General features: G+C 43.3%; 1 protein-coding gene across 2 annotated transcripts; it reads right to left on the bottom strand.

The window, feature by feature from the left end:
- Positions 1 to 772: 772 nt before the first annotated feature.
- DNAJC27 (DnaJ heat shock protein family (Hsp40) member C27) lies at positions 773 to 21,867 on the bottom strand. Of its 2 annotated transcripts, XM_060250165.1 has the most exons (7): positions 21,607 to 21,867; positions 10,996 to 11,078; positions 10,350 to 10,419; positions 9,229 to 9,393; positions 7,099 to 7,221; positions 3,245 to 3,405; positions 773 to 1,238 (listed from the first exon to the last, which is right to left on the bottom strand). In XM_060250165.1, the coding sequence occupies exons 1-7, from the start codon at positions 21,682 to 21,684 to the stop codon at positions 1,106 to 1,108; spliced, it is 813 nt and encodes a 270-aa protein (XP_060106148.1). In that variant the 5' UTR covers positions 21,685 to 21,867; the 3' UTR covers positions 773 to 1,105. The 2 variants fall into 2 exon arrangements, with proteins under 2 accessions (XP_060106148.1, XP_060106158.1); XM_060250175.1 differs by lacking the exon at positions 3,245 to 3,405 and having other exon boundaries at positions 1,103 to 1,238; positions 21,607 to 21,859.
- Between the last annotated feature and the right edge of the window lie 468 nt (positions 21,868 to 22,335).

The following is a 22,335-nucleotide window of genomic DNA, read 5'->3' as shown; positions in this document are numbered from 1 at the left end:
CCTGCTCCTGCAGACCACCCCAGTTTCAGGATGTACTTGAGAAGTACTACTTACCTACTATTTACGCTGTTTCCCAGGATGTTCAAGAAAAATCACACAGATATTTACAAAATTAGTGGGAAGAACCTTTCCTGCAATTTTAGACTCAAGACATAAATCAAGATGCAACCAAAGAGATTCCAAACCCTATCTCCCCCAACTCAAGCGCTTTTTGAATCCTAGTTGAAGAAGGTTTCTTTATCTGCTGAGGACCAGGACTTGGTTTACATTAGAATATTGTGTGAGAGAAACCAAGAACTAGACCTCACTATGATAACGTTAATGTGGAGAAGGGGAAAGAGCAACATTTCTGGGTATTCTCCACTCTAGCAAAGCGGGGATAATGTCCACTTTGGAATCTCCTAGGGTCATATTAATCAATACCATGAATGGAGCAGTCTGCTTCTTGACCTGTTGTACTATACATTTACAAACAATGATAGCTTCCAGAGTTCCAGTCCCTGCTGCCAGGTTTCTCAACTACAAATATCCATAACAGCTGGAAAAGGGCCTCTGAGATCCAGCATACACACTAAGGTAACAGGAAATGCAGATGCTGGCCAATCATTGAGGAAGAGGGCCCAAAAGGCAATTCAAATGGAAAGGCAAACTGCCAGATATAGGGCCAAGAAGCAGCAGCACTGCAGTGTCAGATCAGGTTAAAATTTAGAGCACCAAGTTTGAGATAACAAAACACAAAGATACCATAGTAAGAAACCTCGCCACAAAAAACTAAACTAAATAAATATTTCCTGTATTTTAGGATCAGCCCAATCCAAGGCAAATTTCTCAACAAGGGAATATAATTACAGCGCCAAGACATTCAGGAATCCATCACAGAGGTGCAATCTCCACCAAGTTGGTTACTGAAGTGGAGGGAACAGTTTTGGATGAGTGAAGTGCACAAGGTGAAGGGAACTGCCCCTACCCATTCCTCACTATATGTGCACACAGAGGAGTCAACCCTCATCGTTTCTGCAGGAAGATCAGCAGGAAGAGGGGTAATCTTCTCTGGTGGGTGTTGATCACTGGCACTTGGGAAAGCCTCTTCCCCTCCTTTCCCATTTTACTTGATATTTTTGAGCAAAGCAGTCCGTGCATTGACAACAGCTTTGAAGGCATCCTCACTGCCGGGGGCCATGCATTTATCCGGATGGAGCAGCACTGCCAGCTTCCGATAGGCCTTGTTCACCTCATCCCTGGACAGCAAGACAACAGCTTAGTAAGAATTGTGGCCATGATTATAGGTATTAACAGAAGTGAGCAGGACGCTGCGGGCTAGGGTCATGGTATCACAGAATTAAACTGGGAAAAGCTATGTAGAATTTGGCTCTGCACACTGGCTCATAGATTCTGACTTTCTGAAGTAGAAGGCCTCAGTGCTCCTGGCAATAACTCCTCAAGGGCAGCCATGAAGGAGCTAGAAAATATCCTTGCTGGCAATGTGTTGCTGGTGACCAAAACCAAGATAACACATACCCATGCATGGTTATAAGATAGGGGAGACTTGTCTGGACAGTAGTATGTGTGAAAAGGATCTAGGGGTCTTAGTGGACCATATGCTCAACATGAGTCAACAGTATGATGCAGTGGCTTAAAAGGCAAATTCAATATTGGGCTGTATTAACAGAAGTATAGTGTCCAGATCACATGAAATGATGGTATCGCTTTACTCTGCTCTGGTAACACCACACCTGGAGTATTGTGTCCAGTTTTGGGCACCACATTTTAAGAAGGATAAAGACAAGCTGGAACGGGTACAAAGGAGGGCAATGAAGATGGTGAGGGGTCTGAAGACCATGTCTTACGAAGAAAGATTGAAGGAGTTGGGGATGTTTAGCCTGGGGAGAAGGCAACTGAGAGGTGATATGATCACCATCTTCAAGTACTTGAATGGCTGTCATATAGAGGATGGTGCTGAATTGTTTTCTGTGGCCCCAGAAGGTAGGACCAGAACCAATGGGTTGAAATTAAATCAAAACTCTCTGGCTCAACGTTAGGAAGAACTTCCTGACAGTTAGAGCAGTTCCTCAGTGGAACAGGCTTTCTCGGGAGGTGGTGGGCTCTCCTTCTTTGGAGGTTTTTAAATAGAGGTTGGATGGCCATCTGACAGCAATGCAGATCCTGTGAATTTGCAGGGAAGGCGGTATTTGTGAATTTCCTGCATTGTGCAGGGGGTTGGACTAGATGACCCTGGAGGTCCCTTCCAACTCTATGATTCTATGATTCCTCATTACTATGTAAGGGTGTAAAAGTGAAACAATGAAAAAAGCTGACAGGAAGAAAGCTGATTCATTTGAAATGTGGTGTTGCATGAGAGTTCTGTGGACAGCCAAATAAGTGGGTTCTAAATCAGATCCAGCCTGAACTCTCCCTAGAAGCTACAATGATCAAACTGAGGCTGTCATACTTCTGTCACATTATGAGAAGACAAGATACAATGTAAAAGACAATAGTAGCAGCAGAAGTTGAAGATCCATTATGAGACAGATGTACTCAATAAGAGAAGCCACAGGCCTAGGTTTGCAAGACATGAACCATGCTATTCACAATAGGGTATTTTGGAACTCATTATTTCATAGGGTCACCATAGTCAGAAGCTATTTTATGACACTTAACACACACAATTCCTGATTTGCAGTTCAGTCTCACTGTTACTATTCTATACTAGCTCTCATAATTCACCAGTGGTTACCAGGGAATGAGCCTGGGACTTTCTGCATGCAAAGCAGGCCCTCTACCCTTAAGCCTTTTCAGTGCTGCAGTAGCAGCTGAGAAGCTAAACAGTGCCATGGCAGCCAGTCTGCTTTGCTGTGTTCTCCTTTATTTGGATGACAGGGTGGGGATAGAAGCCAATGGTGCATGAGATTCTCAAACATCATCATGGTGATGGGTTCTGGACACCTGTAGCCACACAAGCAGCAGAGAAAGGGATGGTCATTGGCAGTGGGAGGGTTTTGACAGACCTATCACAGATACCTAAGTACAAAAAGGAATTATTGCCTGTCAAACTTCCTACACAAAGAAACTGGCTTCTCCTCTCTACTTCCAGGAAATATTTCCCTTCACAGGTCCCAAGCCCATGGCTTTGTCCTCCATCTCCTCCCACTCTCCTCAGCCCTAGTTCCCTGGCTGGACAACAGTCTTCTTGGCTTCATACGCTTCTGAAGATTAATTCTTGTCTAAAGGCCAGAACCGTTGTTACCTTGTAGCCCCTGGCTTGACACCCAACATGTCCCAGCTGTCCTTGCTGCTACGGATCCTCCGGATGGTGTCTGCTTGCTCTTTGGTGAAACTGATGCTCATGCTGGATGTGGGGCGCTTTCCACCATTGTCACACAAATCAACAATAGCAGAGTAGAAGGTCTGCAAGCATGCAGATGGTGGTTAGAATAGTATGGTGAAAGGCTGCTGCTTAACAATCCTGATTTTGTCAACCAGACCAAGTAAAAAGCTTTCTCCATATCATATTGCTCCTTCCTCTCTTGGACTCTCCTTAGTTTCCCCCATGTAGCAGAGGTGTGCATGTGGGAGAACTAATCTGTTGCAGAACTAGGTATTATTTTTTTGTAGCAGGAACTCCTTTGCATATCATGCCACACACCCCTGATGTAGCCAATCTTACAAGAGCTTATAGGGCTCTTATTACAGCCTTCCAAGGTAGGTAAGGACCCAGCTTGCTGGGGGTTAAGTGTAGATTACTGGGGAAGGCAATGGCAAACCACCCCATAAAAAGTCTGTTGTAAAAACATCGTGATGCAACATCACCCCAGAGTCAGAAATGACTGGTGCTTGCACAAGGGACTACCTTTAGCATTTTACTGTAAGCTCTTGGAGGATTGGCCACATCAGGGGTGTGTGGTCTAATATCCAAAGGAGTTCCTGCTACAAAAAAGCCCTGTTATTTATTAATGTGTAATCTACATAACTAATTCCCAAATGTTACCCCTACCTGTGGATATTTAAGTTTAAACATTGGGACAGGGTTAAATTTTCCGCTGAATAAAAAAGTGTTGTCTGCGCATGTGTAAACAATGCACTTGCCTTTAACAGTCCAGGAGAGCCCTGCCTGGAGCCACATCAGGTGCACCCCAAAAAGGGAAAGATGGGGAGACCTGCCCAGAGCTGCTCCAGGCAAGTCACAGAGAGCAGCAGAGGGAAGGGGAAGGAAACAAAGGGGGAGGAATGCCCCCTTCCCATACTCATCTTATTTATTCAATGCATAATCTACCCCATTCTAAAAGCTCAGGTTGGGTAACAAAAACATAAAACCCCATTAAATATGCAAGCAGAATAAAAGTTAAAGCAGTAATTACAGACACACACCCCCTCCCAATTCTTGCAGAAGAATTACTTTTGGAACTTCTGTCCCAAACTGACAGGGCTAAGGCCCACAAATGGCACAACCCTTGTGCTACAAAGATAAAATGGAGAAGGGGAGAATGTCATGAGGCATTTTGAGTCCCCATGGAGGAGAAAAGTGGAGCATAAATAAATAAAAGGCACATTCCTAGCAGTAGAGGACAGAGCACATGAGAGGGACAAAGGCTGCTGCAGAGAAGGAGATGGCTTGATGTTTGCTTCAGCCTGAGGTCTAAAATGGAGATGAGGAACTGGGTTTGGAAGATGTTAACACTGTGGCATGCATCCTCTAAACTCAATTTGAGAGCTGGTGTGGAATGCTAGTTAGACTAGTTAGACTAGAACTGGGAAAACTGAGTTGGAATTCATGCTCTGTCATAGAAACTTGTGTGGTGACCTTGGGCTTAACCTACCTGTCAGCTTAACCTACCTGTCGAGGTTGCTGCTGTGGGGATAAATGGAGGGGGCAAGAAACAATGCTATAAACTGCTTTGGGTCCCAATTACAGAAAAAAGAAGGATATAAATAAAAAATAAGCATATATAAATACAATAAGTATAGTATGAGGCAATGAGGCTATGGGAAAGAAAGTCCTGGTGTAAGGTGCTGACAGCAGCCCAACTGAGCCTGACAAGGAAGGGGCCACCTGTGCACACATCAGCCAAGTGGCAGAGCGGCAGATTTAAGCTGCAATAAGAAGCAACTAGGTATGGACACTTGAGAACAGGAGGCCACTGCTGAGGTTTCAAGGCAGAATGATGTCAAGGAAGCAGGGACAGCTACCACCTTTGGAGATCATGAGTTCATGCTTGTGCTCGCCCAAGCACTGCCATACAGCCAGAAAGGATTGGACTCTTGTAAGGATGTGCGGTGTTCTAAGACTGGGATTCTTTGCGATTCACTCTGGGATTGTGTAAAGCATGAATCAGGCACTTGAAATAATAAACATCACCTAGCAGCATGCCTGCGACTCTGCGTGGTCCCTCACACATCGTTTGCAACATATCCATCTGACAGTAAGAAGGAGCAATTCCCTGCCATCTCCCCCTCAACCTCTAAACAGGCAGTGGCAAAGGATTGCTCCTGTAGGCTGCCCCCACACTGCTGCAGTACAGAAACAGGAGCTCTTCAGCCGGCTGGATGGTAGATGAAGCAGCAGAAAGGACCCATTCAGGTGGAGGAGACCAAGCTTGTAGAAGCAAAAAGAGGCAGCACCAAAAAGCAGAGGGGGAAAAAGGAGATGGAGAAGAACCAGAAGCTGAAGAAAGAGCTTGTTGTGGAAGCCTAACGCATTTTGGATTTGCAAGACCTTTTAAAGAAAACTTTCACACAATGAGACCTCTGAGCTGCCATCAAAATAAATTAATTAAAAGTGAGCCCAAAGCACTCATTCATAGAGAAGGCTAGCTTCTGTGTCTCTGCATGATTCACAGTTCTGGCCTTGCCTACTTCCATTCAGAATGCAGGACGGCCAATTCTGGGCTTGGAAATTCCTGGAGAATTGGAAGATGAGGTTTCAGAAAGGCAGGGTTTGGGGAGGAAAGGAACTTCAGTAGGGTCTAGTGCCATTCAGTCCATTCTCCAAAGCAGTCATTTTTTCCATGGGAACTGATGATGTCATTCACAGATCATTTATGATTCCAGAAGATCTCCAGGCCACATCTGGAGGCTAGCAACCCTACTCGGGTGCATAGAGAAATTCAGCTGTGCCTCTGGCTTTGGGAATGATGGCCTCATTCTATCACTTCCAAAGCAGAACACTATCAGAATTAACTAACCTAAGAACAGGCTGCTTGTTCTGCCTCTTTGTGAGCCCTTCCAATGAAGTGATCCACCAGGATCAGTGATTCATGCAGAAGCATACGGGATATGTTCCAAAAAGGATGGAAGTATTGTTCTTCATCTTATACATTCTAAAAGTAAACCTTCTGGGGTATAAGGGTGAAGAGTGTTGCCAATTTTAAATCCGAAAGAGCAGAATAGAAAGGTCCCTGCCATATATTATCCAAAAGGAAGAGGGAGAAAATGCATGGCGCTACAGAATAGCTAGATAACCAGAATCCAGCAGAGAGAGATTAAAAGGTCAGCTATGAAGCTCACTGGGTTATCATGAAAACAAAAAGGGAGGGGTAAGGACCACATACACCACCTTGAGCCCTGAGGATGAGTGGTAAAAAAGATAAAAGGTAGTCCCCTGTGCAAGCACCGAGTCATTACCAACCCATGGGATGACATCACATCACGTTTTCTTGGCAGACTTTTTTATAGGGTGGTTTGCCATTGCCTTCTCCAGTCATCTACACTTTACTCGCAGCAAGCTGGGTACTCATTTTACTGACCTCGGAAGGATGGAAGACTGAATCAACCTTGAGCCAGCTACCTGAACCCACCTTCCATCAGGATTGAATTCAGGCTGTGAGCAGAGTTTGAACTGCACCATGGGGCTTGAGTAGGATGGGTGGTACAAAAACGCAAATAAATAAATAAATAAAATCTCAGCAGAAGCAATTCTGCTTCAGTGTTATGTTAACTGAGTTTCCAGGCTGCTAGGCTGACAGAAATAGAAGCACCTCTCACATACAGGCCCAAAAGTACCACTTCAGAGCTTTCGTTATGGAGAGCTTGCAATTTGCCAATCAATGGAAGCCAGTGAGGAGGTGTTGGGAAGACTGCCACATTTAGCATGTCAGTTTGTACCTGGAACATCTCATTGATTCCCTCTCCCGTCTGCGCTGAGGTCTCAAAATAAAGAAAGCCCCTGCTTTCTGCCCACAGTCTCCCTTCACTCTCATCCACAGAACGGAGCTTGGCACAATCAATCTGAAACACAAGTAAGAGAGGATTGTGAGCCTGTTTTTCAAACTGACTTTCAAGCCTGTGTTAGCCTCTCTTTGTGAGAAGGTCTTAAGGTCCAACACTTCTTATTCACAAAGCAGGCATCTTTGTGACACAGGTTTACCACCCAGGTACAATTGTAGAGGCAGAGCACCTGTCAGATATTAGAAAATGCCTAAATATTTCTTGCCCTCATAGTTTCAGAGAGATTTCAGGGCAGAGGTGGCCAAACTGTGGCTCAGGAGCCACATGCAGCTATTTCATACATATTGTGTGGCTCTCAAAGGCCTCACTGCCCTGTCAGCCATCTTGGAGAAGGCATTTGTCTCTTTAAATCCCTTCTCCAAGCCAAGCCAGCCTGGGGAGCTTGGACACATTTAAAGTTAAAGTTGCTTTCTTTCCACCTCCACAACCTTTTTCCCTCCCTCCCCTCCCATCCCCTCATCTGTTTGCTTTTGTTGTTTCTCTTTATCTCGGTTTCCCCCTTTCTTCCTCATTCCCCCATCTATTTGTTTTCTTTTCACCTTTCTTTCTCTCTTTTTTCCTTTCCTCTTCCTCCCTGCCCATCTATTTTCTTTTTGTCTCTCTTCCTTTCTTTCTCATTTGTTTCCAATTGAAGGAGCTAGATAATGCTTGCCAAAATATATCACTTTCAATAAAAGTTTCAGGAAATAAGCAGTTCTAGTTATTTAGTAGTTCAGTTTATTACCATCAAAGATTAAAAATTGAAATAAATTAGCTGTGCTAGAGAATTGAAATAAATTCTTGCCTGATGCTCTCTCTTGCTTTCTTTGTATAATGTACAACTGTACAGTGAATTGGACAGGGCGTAGTCAGCATCTTGGGAGCTGGTGGGCCAGAGTGAGTCTGGCTGTGTTCATGTCTTGCAGCTCTCCAATATCTAACATTTGTTCTATGTGATTCTTAAAAATTTGGCCACCCCTGGTTTAGGATTACCATACCAAGTTGCCATGGTGCCTAGAAATTTTATCATGGCAGCTGTCAACAGCTCTTAACAATGTCACCTTCCCCATCCATAACTGGGGGGACTTGGCTAGCTTTGGAAAGCAATCCTCATTGTTCAAAGTGGATATTTGTGGCATGAAATGATATAAAGTAATATTTGCAGTGAATTAAGTAAACTGGAAACTGGAGGCCTGAATATGTATGTCTATTGAGAACATTAGGTTTTGCATTAGCAAGTATTAGAAAGCATGTTCATTAATCTACAAAACCATGAGAGCAGAAAAATTATTCTGGATCCTAACTCTACAGAGAATTTGTCAAGGCCTGCTTTAGTCACACAGATCTAGGCCTTGTAATTTACATATCATGCAAAATTATTTAAAATATGCAACTTAAGCAGACTAACCTGACATTTCTGATTTAGGACACTATAAACATCTTTATACCTTTTGTATCCTATGAACAGCAACAAAAAATAACAGAAAATCTTTCTGACTACTTGCCACTATGATACAATAAACATCAAAGAAGCTATACACAGTTTATCTGAAGACAAATCAAGCTGTGGAAGTTTGGGATTCTTTGTAGATTCTGTGACCCAAGGCAAAATGACTGAAACATATAATAATCTAAGTTGTTGTGTATAAATCATATAATAATTGGCTATTCCCTTGTAATGAATTTTATTATTTTTTGTATTTTTATTATTTTGTATATTTAGAAAACTATTAACCCACCTTCCAATAAAATATTCCCCAGATGATAAAAAACAATAAAATAACAATAATCACTTCAGGTAGCAAGTGAATCCATTCATGGTATAGTCAGAACATGAAGGCGCCATTTTAGTTACAATGCTTAATAAGTGTTGACCAGTCCTCCATTAATTTGTCTGATCCTTTTTTAAAGTCCATAATTCATATTAACAGAGGCTCTCAATTAAACAGTGTTCTATGATTTGAGGGTCTCTGCTAGAGAACAACACTAACAGCAGAGATTCAATATTTTATGCTCCTCTTGGCTTACCTTGTTGGCACAAACCACAAACACAATGTTTTCCATGTTTCCATGTGGTCCAAGTTCCTGCTTCATCTCAGCAAGCCATGAATCGAGGGAATCAAATGACTCCTTCTGCCCAACGTCATACACTAGGATCACACCCTGGGTGTCTTTATAAAATTCATTGCGCACCTATACAGAAAATAGAACCAAAGCAGATTGTTACTCTGGACCATCAGGATGTTCTAAGGAAAAGAACTGACCTCAAGTACCACAAGCAACTGGTGCAGAGTCTACGGGATCACATGCATCCCAACATACAACCAACTGAACAGAGGACTGACAGCTGTGTTAGCATCTATACTGAATTGGGAGCAACACTGGAGAAACAGGTAATCTCACACCATAATGCTCATTCTAGAAATGGTGCGAAGTGCCTGAGAATGGGCAGAAGATGTAGATAAGGGGGGAAGTGTCCTCTATCTAGAAGTAAAGGGATATGATCACTTTATACTTATGGTTTAATACAGATAAGACAGCACACTTGAGCATGACAGAATGGATGACAAACATGAACACTTTAAAAAAGGAAGTTTATATAAGCCCATATTCATTATTTTTTGGTACCATAGGTTCCACCAGTCCCACTCCCTCCAATTTTTTAAAAATAAGCATGTCAAAATATGAGTACCATAGGATAAGCATGACCTGTCTCCCAGCTATAGCTGGACATTTACTACGTGTTTCCACATAATTTCCAACCTGCAACTGTTCTGGTTGCAAGCCAATGTACAAATTAGTTACAGCTCTCCAGTTCATGATATAATAATGAAGTGAGTCTCAGCCATTAACAAACATGGCTTATTAAAACGTATATCCAACCCAGCTGCAGGAATAGCAACTACGTTAGCTTCTGTATTGAGTAAAGAGCTGTGCTGAAGACACATGGAAGTCCCATGTACTGTCTACTCAGACTCACAGTAGCTCTCCAGGGTCTCAAGCAGAGGAAGCTACCATCTGAGATCCTTTAGCAGAAGTTAAGACTTGATTTCTTGGCCTACAAACCATGAAGTAATCTAGATTCCCAGAGCCAGGAGTCTCTGGTTCTGAGCCTTGGCCTCATCATCACCCAGTTCTCATTACCTTACCTCATAGAAGAAGGCATGCCCAGCCATGTCAAAGATATTCACTTTAATTTCTCTGTCTCGGACCTGCACTCTGAAAGTGAAAGGGAGGAAGCCATCAGATCCAAGAACAGGCACTAAAAGCTTCTTTTCACTTTATTTTAATATGATACAGTTAATAATTAAGCACGCTACCTAGGAGAGGAGGCACAAGAACAGACTAATTATGTTATATTTGTTTAAAATTGGACAACAAGCTCATCTGAGAAGTATGCTGCTAACTCCAAAAAGGAGCTGGGGCATGAAAAACAAAAGCAGTCAGTGTTATTTCCTTCCATTACTTTTCACTGAGACTTTCACTGCCATCACAATTAAGATCTTGAAGATTCAAAATCTCCATGTGAAAGTGCCCCAACTATCTTCCAAGGATGTATCTTTATGAAGAGCATATTATGCTTCACGATTCTCACAGATACAGCAACTGTTCCTAAACAAGAGTTTCTGCCATTATGGTAGCAGAATCTCTGACCACCACAATCATGCATCTCAATCAGAGCATGGCTTGTAACCACTCTCACACATTCATACATCTGTGCATTTTTCCTTGATTCCCACACTGAATTTTCTATTATTACATGTTTATTGTCTGTCACAAGAGAGGAGAACTTACTTTGTGACGCCATAATCAATGCCAATTGTTGCAAGGTACTTCGGCACAAATCTCTTTTCACAGTATCTTTTTATAATACAGCTCTAAAAAATAAAACAAGAGTAAATTTTACCCAGTTGGCCAAGTTGTCTATTCAGCTCCCATTGCCTTCTGAAGTTTGTAAAGACTATTCTGATCTTTTTTCAAAAGAAAAAAATCCCCTGCATGAGTATACGACCTTTTAGACTTAAGCAAATGAAAACAAAACGTGCAACCCAAAACACTGAATCTTCCCATTTTGAAATACTACACCCTGCCAAAAATTCAGATGACAATTTCCTGTTTCATCTCTTTAAACAATGCTAAGGAACCTTACCAAGTATCAGAGGCAAAGCCAGACATGTCTCTCCTTCCTCTAGTCCAGGGAACTCCACTGAAAACATGAAGAGCTGCAGCTTCAGAAATCAAGAGGGTGATAGAAAGAGAAGAGAGAAAAGCTGCCCAGAGTATGTATGTTATCCAGAGGAAATGGATGACATCTTATTTTTGTTTTTTTCGGACTGTACTCTGTTTGCAGATCTGCATGAGAGATAGGGCAAAGGGGCATACCTTGCTTTGCATGCAAAGCTCGTAGGTTCAATCCCTGAAATCTCCAGTTAAAAGGCTCAGATAGTAAATTATGTGAAAGAGCTGCTTCCAGTCAGAGCAGACGATACTAACTCAGTATAAGGCATATATAAGGCAGTATAAGTGTGCAGTTTGTTAACTACGTAAGTAAAATAAAACAGCAGTAGAATACTTTCTTCTGCTGTTTCACTGGAAAATTATGGATGCTTTACTTATTTGGTTTCATTCCATTTCTCCCACTTCGGTTTGCTAATCAGTCTGATTTTCAAAAATGTAAGGGAGCCTACAACCCATTTTTCTGTAACATAAGTATATTTGTAAGCAACACTTATGTTTAAGAACAATGTAAATAATAAAAATATTTGAAATACAAATTCTGATATAAGGGGAGGGGCTAAAAATACAACCTAACAGGTTCTTTGAAACTAACTATTCATAAAGCATTTGGAACCAATCAAGCACAACAATCTCCTATCTTGCTAGCCTGTTACGTGCTGAATGACAGACATTCCTATATGTTCTATTTTTTAAAAAAAATGGTGAGTATTTTGTTTATGTGTGTGCATGCATGCCTGGAAGTCATGGTTGGCTTCTGGTGACCCCTGCTGGGGCTGGGGCCTTTGAAGAAGTGCCTCTGTGTCCTAGCCCTGGTATTCTTTGGAGGTCTTCCCTCCAAGTACTTGCCAGGATAGGCCCTGCGTAGCTTCTGAGATCTGACGAGATTGAGCTTGCCTGGGCTATCCAGGTCTGTGTCAAGCATGCGGTTTCAATGACGAGTCAGGTTTGATACAAAACTACGTTTATTGATAGACCGATACTTTCTGTGTAACAGATTCTTGAGAGTGATGCTAAAAATACATTGATACAATACTTTTAAGGCATACTTCAAAAGGATTCCAAAAGGTGGGGGCGAAGGATGCACTCTCACACATAAACTATCATAAATGTCTACATTCTCATAGCGTTATCAGGACTCCGTCCTTGCTTTCCCCAGATGTGCCACACTCCCTAACAGGAATGTATGGGAAGGTGCTGATTACTCTTTCTCAAGTTAGTTTCGTTTCTCTCTACTTCTACTTCACAAGCAATAGAGCGAGAAGGGGGAGGGAGAAAGAATAACAGAGTTAATAGACCTTGGTCCTCCATGATATTTCACAGGCCAGCTTTATGGAGGACCCTAAAACAATCAATTACCAGTGGAATTCTACCATGCTTGACAGTCTGGGCGACAGACATTCTTATTGGTCATTATTCCCTTTACTTGAAGATATATGTTGGGGAATATTGTCTAGAAATAAGCTTAAATACTTTGTTTTGACCTATATGGTTTTGAAGCACAATATCCAAGAAGCTGTCTACTTCACATGAATTTGTGGCGATCACTAGAGGGTATCAGAAATGAGACAAACGGTAATCAGGGTCAAATCTTTTCTGCAGTAGCTCCTAAATTTCTGTAGTCCGTTGGACCTTTCACTGCTTCTAGACAAGGCATTTGCACACCAATGCTTATGTCATCCAATACTACCCTCCTCTAAGTGCCAGCATTATGTAATGTTAGGTTGACAGGACAAAGGACAGAAGCACATTCCTAGACAGAATGGTAAAAGAGTTTGGGGCATTTTAATTTTAAAATAACTAAGGGAACCCACAATAAAATTCATAAATTATACATGTTGAAGAGAACATGGATTCAAAGAACTTTTTCTCCCTCTTCTTTAACACTAGAAGTTGGGAATATGTCCAGTAAAATCAATGGGCAATAGATTCATAAGAAGAGCTCTGTGGATCAATCTAGTGGTCCATCCCGGCCCACATTCTATTTCACACAGTAGCCACAACAAAAACCTCCAAAGGATGTTTTGAGCACTAGCAAGGGGACAAAAGTTTTTAAAAAGCAATAGTTAAAGACAAAAGTACACATTTATTACAAAAAGTTATACAATCATAGAGTAGGAAGGGACCCCCAGGGTCATTTAGTCCAACCCCTGCACAATGCAGGAAAGTCACAAATATCTTCCCCTAAATTCACAGGATCAGCATTGCTGTCAGATGGTCATCCAGAATGTTCCAATCTGGAAATGAATGAGCCAAAATAAAAACATTGGGAGGCCACAAATGTGTCTGGCCTTATGTCAGCAGCAACTGCATATACTGGAAATAGTAATATTGCCAATATATACCTTCCAGTTTAGGTCCTAAGAGTAAAAGTAAAATTCCCTTATCACAGCCAGTGTAACATCAGTATATATCACAAAGCAGTCAACCAGTTGCCCTGGAGGGTAACAGCAATGGCACAGTGGCCAAGGCTTTCCTTTGGACTTATCTCCTAACACTGCATGTCAGAGGTTATTGCCACTTAATATGGAGGTTCTCCTTACTCACCAAAGTTAGCAGGCATTGATTAATCTGTCTGATCCCCTTTTAAAGCCATCTGTGGCCATGGTCTCCACTGGCAGTGAATTCCACAATTTAATTAACCAGCATCATTGGATGCCCCTTAAATTCTAGTATTATGAGAGCTGGGGGGAAAGCTCCCTCTACCTATTTTCTCCATTTTTATATATTTTTGTATATTTGTACAGATCTCTATCATGCCCACCCTTAGCTTTTTTTTTCTAAACTAAAGTTTCAGACCTTTCAGCTGTTCTTCATAGGAAAGATGCTTCAGACAGACAAAAGGAAGCACTTCTTCACTCAGAGTGCAGTTACCCTGTGGAATTCATCGCCACATGATATAGTGATGATCACAAGTGCAGGAAGCTTTAAAATGGGGTTTGACATCCAGTCATGAAACCTTTGAATACCAGTGCTGGAAGGCAATGAGGGGGCATTGACTGGCTATTGTGTGAAACAGGATTCTAGACTAGATGGACCACTGGTCTGAACCATCAGTCATCAATTGTTAAGAAGCAAGGCCTTCTTAGCAGTAGTGTCTTAAGAACATAAGAGAAGCCATGTTACATCAGGCCAATGGCCCATCCAGTCCAACATTCTGTGTCACACAGCGGCCAAATATATATATATATATATATATATATATATATATATATATATATATATATATATATATATACACACACACACACACACACACACACACACTGTGGCTAATAGCCACTGATGGACCTCTGCTCCATATTTTTATCTAACCCCCTCTTGAAGGTGGCCATGCTTGTGGCCGCCACCACCTCCTGTGGCAGTGAATTCCACATGTTAATCACCCTTTGGGTGAAGAAGTACTTCCTTTTATCCGTTTTAACCTGTCTGCTCAGCAATTTCATCGAATGCCCACGAGTTCTCGTATTGTGAGAAAGGGAGAAAAGTACTTCTTTCTCTACTTTCTCCATCCCATGCATTATCTTGTAAACCTCTATCATGTCACCCCTCAGTCGACGTTTCTCCAAGCTAAAGAGCCCTAAGCTTTTCAACCTTTCTTCATAGGGAAGGTGTTCCAGCCCTTTAATCATTCTAGTTGCCCTTTTCTGAACTTTCTCCAATGCTATAATATCCTTTTTGAGGTGCGGCGACCAGAACTGCACACAGTACTCCAAATGAGACCGCACCATCGATTTATACAGGGGCATTATGATACTGGCTGATTTGTTTTCAATTCCCTTCCTAATAATTCCCAGCATGGCGTTGGCCTTTTTTATTGCAAACGCACACTGCCTTGACATTTTCAGTGAATTATCTACCACGACCCCAAGATCTCTCTCTTGGTCAGTCTCTGCCAGTTCACACCCCATCAACTTGTATTTGTAGCTGGGATTCTTGGCCCCAATGTGCATTACTTTGCACTTGGCCACATTGAACCGCATCTGCCACGTTGACGCCCACTCACCCAGCCTCAACAGATCCCTTTGGAGTTCCTCACAATCCTCTCTGGTTCTCACCACCCTGAACAATTTAGTGTCATCCGCAAATGTGGCCACTTCACTGCTCACTCCCAACTCTAAATCATTTATGAACAAGTTAAAGAGCATGGGACCCAGTACCGAGCCCTGCGGCACCCCACTGCTTACCGTCCTCCACTGCGAAGACTGCCCATTTATACTCACTCTCTGCTTCCTATTACTCAGCCAGTTTTTGATCCACAAGAGGACCTGTCCTTTTACTCCATGACTCTCAAGCTTTCTAAGGAGCCTTTGATGAGGAACTTTATCAAAAGCTTTCTGGAAGTCAAGGTAAACAACATCTATCGGGTCTCCTTTGTCCACAAGTTTGTTTACCCCCTCAAAGAAATGTAACAGGTTAGTGAGGCAAGATCTTCCCTTACAGAACCCATGCTGAGTCTTCCTCAATAACCCGTGTTCATCAATGTGCCTACTCATTCTGTCCTTGATAATTGTTTCTACCAACTTTCCCGGTATTGAAGTCAGACTGACTGGCCTGTAATTTCCTGGATCTCCTCTGGAACCCTTTTTAAAGATGGGGGTGACATTTGCTACCTTCCAGTCCTCAGGAACAGAGGCAGATTTCAATGAAAGATTACAGAGTTTTGTTAGAAGATCCACAAGTTCAACTTTGAGTTCTTTCAGAACTCTCGGATGTATGCCATCCGGACCCGGTGACTTATTAGTTTTTAATTTGTCTATCAGTTGTAGGACCTCCTCTTTTGTCACCTCAATCTGACTCAGGTCTTTCAACACCCCTTCCAATATTAGTGGTTCTGGGGCGGGCAAACACTTCTCATCTTCCACGGTGAAGACGGAGGCAAAAAATGCATTCAGCTTCTCAGCCATTTCCCCATCCTCCTTCAGTAATCCTTTTACCCCATGGTCATCCAAGGGCCCCACTGCTTCCCTGGCTGGTTTCCTACTTCTAATATATTTGAAGAAATTTTTATTGTTGGTCTTTATGTTTTTTGCAATATGCTCCTCATAGTCCCTTTTTGCCTGCCTGATCACAGTCTTGCATTTGATTTGCCACTGCCTGTGTTCCCTTTTATTAATCTCACTTGGACTGGTTTTCCACCGCTTAAAGGAGTCCTTCTTACCTTTTACAGCTTCCATTACTTTGTTTGTTAACCATGCTGGCCTCTTCTTATACCTGTTTGTGCCTTTCCTAACTTGTGGTATGTATTTTATCTGAGCTTCTAGGATTATAGTTTTAAATAGTCTCCAAGCTTCCCCAAGGGTTTTGACCGTATTTACCTTTCCTTTCAGTTTCCTCCTCACATGCCTCCTCATCTCAGAGAATTTACCCCTTTTAAAGTTAAATGTGGTTGTGGCGGTCTTTTTGGGCAACTCCCTATTTATACAAACGGTGAAATCAATAACATTATGGTCACTGTTCCCAAGCGGCGCAATCACTTTTACGTCTCTCACTAAGTCTTGGGCATTACTTAGGACCAGATCCAGGATCGCCCCACCCCTGGTAGGTTCTGAGACCATCTGCTCCATAGCACAGTCATTGAGAGCATCAAGAAACTCAATCTCTTTCTCTCGACCAGAACACATATTGACCCAATCAATCTGCGGGTAGTTAAAATCACCTATTACGACACAGTTTTTACGTTTAGCCGCTATCTTTAATCCCTCCATCATATTATAATCGTCCTCTCTCTTTTGATTTGGTGGGCGATAACAAACTCCCATAGTTAAATTTCCTTTTGGGCCCTCTATTTCAACCCAAAGCATTTCTAAAAGGGAATCTAATTCTCTGACCTCAGTCTTACTGGACCGTATATCCTCTCTGACATACAGAGCCACCCCACCTCCAACCCTTCCCTCCCTATCCTTCCGATATAACTTATATCCAGGAATCACCGTGTCCCACTGATTCTCCTCATTCCACCAAGTTTCTGAAATTCCCACAATGTCTATGTTTTCTCCCAACACTAAACATTCCAATTCACCAATTTTACTTCGGACACTTCTAGCATTTGCATACAAACATTTATAATTTCCCAAGCAAGCTAGGCCCGCCACCTCTCTCCTGCCGCCTCGAGACTCTAGCAGACAGTCCATACTGTTTGTCACCATCACAGTGGACAACTCTGATCCGTTACTCGGTAGAAAAATAGAAGCCAACCCTTCATCTCTTTGAGACGAGTCCTCCCGAACCAGAGACATTCCATCTCCTGTCGGCTTTCCCCCAAGATTTAGTTTAAAAACTGCTCTGCCACCTTTTTGATTTTAAGCGCCAGCAGCCTGGTTCCATCCGGAGACAAGTGGAGACCGTCACTTTTGTACAGCTCCGGCTTGTTCCAGAAAGCATCCCAGTGCCTAACAAACTTAAACCCTTCCTCCTTACACCATCGTCTCATCCACACATTGAGACTTCTAATTTGCGCCTGTCTCTCCTGCCCTGCACGTGGAACAGGTAGCACTTCCGAGAAGGCCACCTTGGAGGTCCTGGCCTTAAGTCTCCCACCTAGCAGCCTAAATTTCTCCTCCAGGACCTCACGACTGCATTTCCCCACATCGTTGGTGCCAACATGCACCATGACCACAGGCTCCTCCCCAGCACTGTCTATCAGTGCCACATTCAGAGTGGGGCTCATCTAATACGCCCCCGAGAGTCTTCCCCAATTGCCTAACTGACCGTCTCTGCTTCTCCAGGGCAGTCACCTCGGCCTCAAGGGTACGAACTCGTTCCCTGAGGACCAGGAGCTCCTTGCATCGAGCACACACCCAAGACTTCTGTCCTGTGGGCAGATAGTCATACATGTGACACTCAGTGCAAAACACTGGAAAGCCCCCACCCCCCTGCTGGCATTCTACCTTCATGATATATATATTAAATATACAGTCCTCCTTAAATGCTGTTGTTTACGTGGCTCCCCTTCTGGAGGGTCAACTTACCTTATTGGGAGAACAAGGAAATCAGGGATCTGGGTTCCTGGTCCTTAGGAAGCCCCCAGGCCAAGAGCCCTTTAGCTCTCGCCCTTCGGCTCGCGCCTTTGGCAAGGCGCAGCTTAAAATGCAAAGAGGGTGGAGCAGACCACTCCTAAGCAATCATCAACAATTACTCTCAATCAATCAATCAATCACTTTCACCTTTAGCCCACTCACCCAAACATACAGCAGTTCCCCAGCTATCACAACTCAGCCTTTTCAGCAGTCACCCAAGCCTCAGAATGAAGTCTTTCAAAACGCAGAAATTCTTAGCAACTTCTCCAGCTGTCTCAGCTTATCAGAGCTGCTCTGCTCTGTTCTGCTCCTCTTAGGCCTCTCTGAGATGTGCTCAGCCTTTGGCAAGGCGCAGCTTAAAATGCAAAGAGGGTGGAGCAGACCACTCCTAAGCAATCATCAACAATTACTCTCAATCAATCAATCAATCACTTTCACCTTTAGCCCACTCACCCAAACATACAGCAGTTCCCCAGCTATCACAACTCAGCCTTTTCAGCAGTCACCCAAGCCTCAGAATGAAGTCTTTCAAAACGCAGAAATTCTTAGCAACTTCTCCAGCTGTCTCAGCTTATCAGAGCTGCTCTGCTCTGTTCTGCTCCTCTTAGGCCTCTCTGAGATGTCTTGCTATGCAACTTGGGAGATTCACATATTTGGAGGTTTTATGGAATCAACAAGCCACATTTTTGAAGCAAAGAAGATGAACACACATAAAACTGCCTTATACCAAATCAGACCTTTGGGCCACCATCAACCTATTTTCTACTCAGACTGACAGCAGCTCTCCAGGGTCTCAGGCAGAGGTTTTTGTATCACCTCCTACCTGATCTTTTACCTGGAGATGCCAGGGATTGAACCTAAGACCTTCTGCATGCCAAATGTTTTAATAATTTTATTGCACTTTGTTTTTAACACTCTGTTATTTTAACTGTTAGCTGCCCTGAGCCCGTTAGGGGAGGACGGGATATAAAATAAAATAAAACTCTAGATCAGTCAGTGGTTTTGATCTCCTTGTTTCAGTTATGCTGCCTCTTTGGTTGCTGTTTGTTGTATCAGATGCACATTTACACATTCCTCCATTTATCTCCATTGAGGCTGGTAATACACTTACATTCAGCCACTAGCCTTGTAACTCTGATAACCCTTGTAACTTCTGAATGCTGTTGAGTTGTTTGTTCTTATCTGGGAGAACCGGGTTTGATTCCCCACTCCTCCACTTGCACCTGCTGGAATGGCCTTGGGTCAGCTATAGCTCTGGCAGAGGTTGTCCTTGAAAGGGCAGCTGCTGTGAGAGCCCTCTCCAGCCCCACCCACCTCACAGGGTGACTGTTGTGGGGGAGGAAGGTAAAGGAGATTGTGAGCCGCTCTGAGACTCTTCGGAGTGGAGGGCGGGATATAAATCCAATATCTTCTTCATCTTCTTCTTCATAAAATGTTTTTATTGTTTTATAGAGCTAGTTTGGTGTAGTGGTTAAGTGTGTGGACTCTTATCTAGGAGAACCGGGTTTGATTCCCCACTCCTCCACTTGCACCTGCTAGCATGGCCTTGGGTCAGCCATAGCTCTGGCAGAAGTTGTCCTTGAAAGGGCAGCTGCTGGGAGAGCCCTCTCCAGCCCCACCCACCTCACAGGGTGTTTGTTGTGGGGGAGGAAGGTAAAGGAGATTGTGAGCCGCTCTGAGACTCTTCGGAATGGAGGGCGGGATATAAATCCAATATCTTCTTCTTCTTCTATATTATTGTTTTTATATGTTGTGCTCTGCTCTGAGCCCTACGAGGAATGGGCGGAATAGAAATATACTAAAACAAATAAATAAATAACAGATGCTCCACCACTAAGTCATGTTATTTCATTCCAGTTCCATACTATTTTTATGAGTACCTGCTTCTAGTAGGGATTTATAACTATCATCAGTACTGTTACTCTTTTACTTGGTTTACTTGAAATGTGTTAATTTGGGTTTTTTATTGTTTGCAATACTGAGGCTTTTAAAAGAAATGGCTGTTGAAGTCATAGAATCATAGTTAGAAGGGACCTCCAGGGTCATCTAGAGCCCTGTGGTGCAGAGTGGTAAACTGCAGTATTGCAGTCCAAACTCTGCTCATGACCTGAGTTCGATCCCAGCAGAAGCTGGGTTCAGGTAGCCGGCTCAAGGTTGACTTAGCCTTCCATCCTTCTAAGGTTGTTAAAATGAGTACCCAGCTTGCTGGGGATAAAGTGCGGATGCCTGGGGAAGGCAAACCATCCTGTAAAAATCTACCGTGAAAACGTTGTAAAAGCAGTGTCACCCCAGAGTTGGAAATGACTGGTGCTTACACAGGGGATTATCTTTACCTTACCAGGGTCATCTAGTCCAACTGCCTGCACAATGAGAGTCAGTTTAAGTGTGCGAACTCTTATCTGGGAGAACCGGGTTTGATTCCCCACTCCTCCACTTGCAGCTGCTGGAATGGCCTTAGGTCAGCCATAGCTCTGGCAGAGGTTGTCCTTGAAAGGGCAGCTGCTGTGAGAGCCCTCTCAGCCCCACCCACCTCACAGGATGTCTGTTGTGGGGGGAGAAGATAAAGGAGATTGTGAACTGCTCTGAGATTCGGAGTGGAGGGCAGGATATAAATCCAATATCATCATCATCATCAACGCAGGAAATTCACAAATACCTCCCCCTAAGTCAAGTCACTTCAGAAATCTACCAGCCATTCTGTATTTATTGCTTGGATTATTGTGTATTTTGTGACTATTTATATGCTGATAAAGGTATATGATGATGAAATCTGTCTGCCAATTTATATTATCCTTCTTTTTTGCTGTTGTTTATTGTTCAGATTTGACTTTAACATCCATGTATGGTACTTTTCCGGAGCAAGCCAGGATACAAATGCTTTAAATTAAAGCTACAAGTAAATAACAAAGGCCTGGGCTGTAAGCATTGTAAAAAGCACCACGTTCTCCCCCTCAGCTCCCGTTATATTTGTGTTTTTCTTGACCTGTCTCCTTCCCTCCTCCTCAGAAGCCTTGCAGCTGGCAGCACAACTTGCGCCCCCCTCAACTGTCAGAATAGCTAGTATACGATGGGTGCACCGGATTGGTTTCCCCCTAAGTCACTCAGCATTCCGTGGGCCAATAACGCGCCTTCCCACCTGCTCTCTCTTTACCTTGCCAACCTCCGCGTTGCCCATGGAGATGACTTTGATCCTCAACGACTTGCGCGGTTCCTTTCGCTTCGCCTCCATATCCGCGCAGAGGGGACCCGCTTCTTTAGCGAACGCTGGATCCAGTTCAGACAGCCTCAGCTGGACCGCCGCGTGTACTACCCAGCCAGACCTTCTCTTCCGCTACCCTGTTTGCCATGGTTCTGGCACCTGAAGCTCCTACTGCCGTTGCTGTAAGCGCCGGACAGCGCTCCGCGAGTCTTAAAGATCTCGCGAGAACTGGGGAAAATACACTCAGCGCGCACGTGAAAGCTAGGAAATCTCGCGAGACTGAACCAGAGTTGTCAAATCTCTTATACGTATAATTGTGGGGTGGGTGTGACGGGGGCTACTATTTCACTTCTTAAGGCTGGAGCGATAGGGAAGGTGTGCAGCAGGCAAAAAGGATATAGGCCGTAGTCTGCGCTGCGTTTGGCAGTTCGTAGTATGCTGGAGAGAAGGAACTGCGATAGAACAAGCAGGAAAGCTGCCCGGGCCAAGAGGGTGTGTGCCCTCTTTATTTATTTATTGTTTATTTTGACGATTTATAGTCCGCCCTTTCCCAAGGACGGGCTTAAGGCGGATAACAGCATAGTAAAAAAAAAATATAATACATACAGTTAAAACCAAACCAATAAGAACCATACATTTAGTAAATAAGTTATAAGTGGCGGCTCAGTTGGATCAAAAAGC

This window comes from Heteronotia binoei, chromosome 1 (genome assembly GCF_032191835.1).
Source record: "Heteronotia binoei isolate CCM8104 ecotype False Entrance Well chromosome 1, APGP_CSIRO_Hbin_v1, whole genome shotgun sequence".
Lineage (NCBI taxonomy): Eukaryota > Metazoa > Chordata > Lepidosauria > Squamata > Gekkonidae > Heteronotia > Heteronotia binoei.
This window is presented reverse-complemented; position numbering and strand designations above follow the sequence as displayed.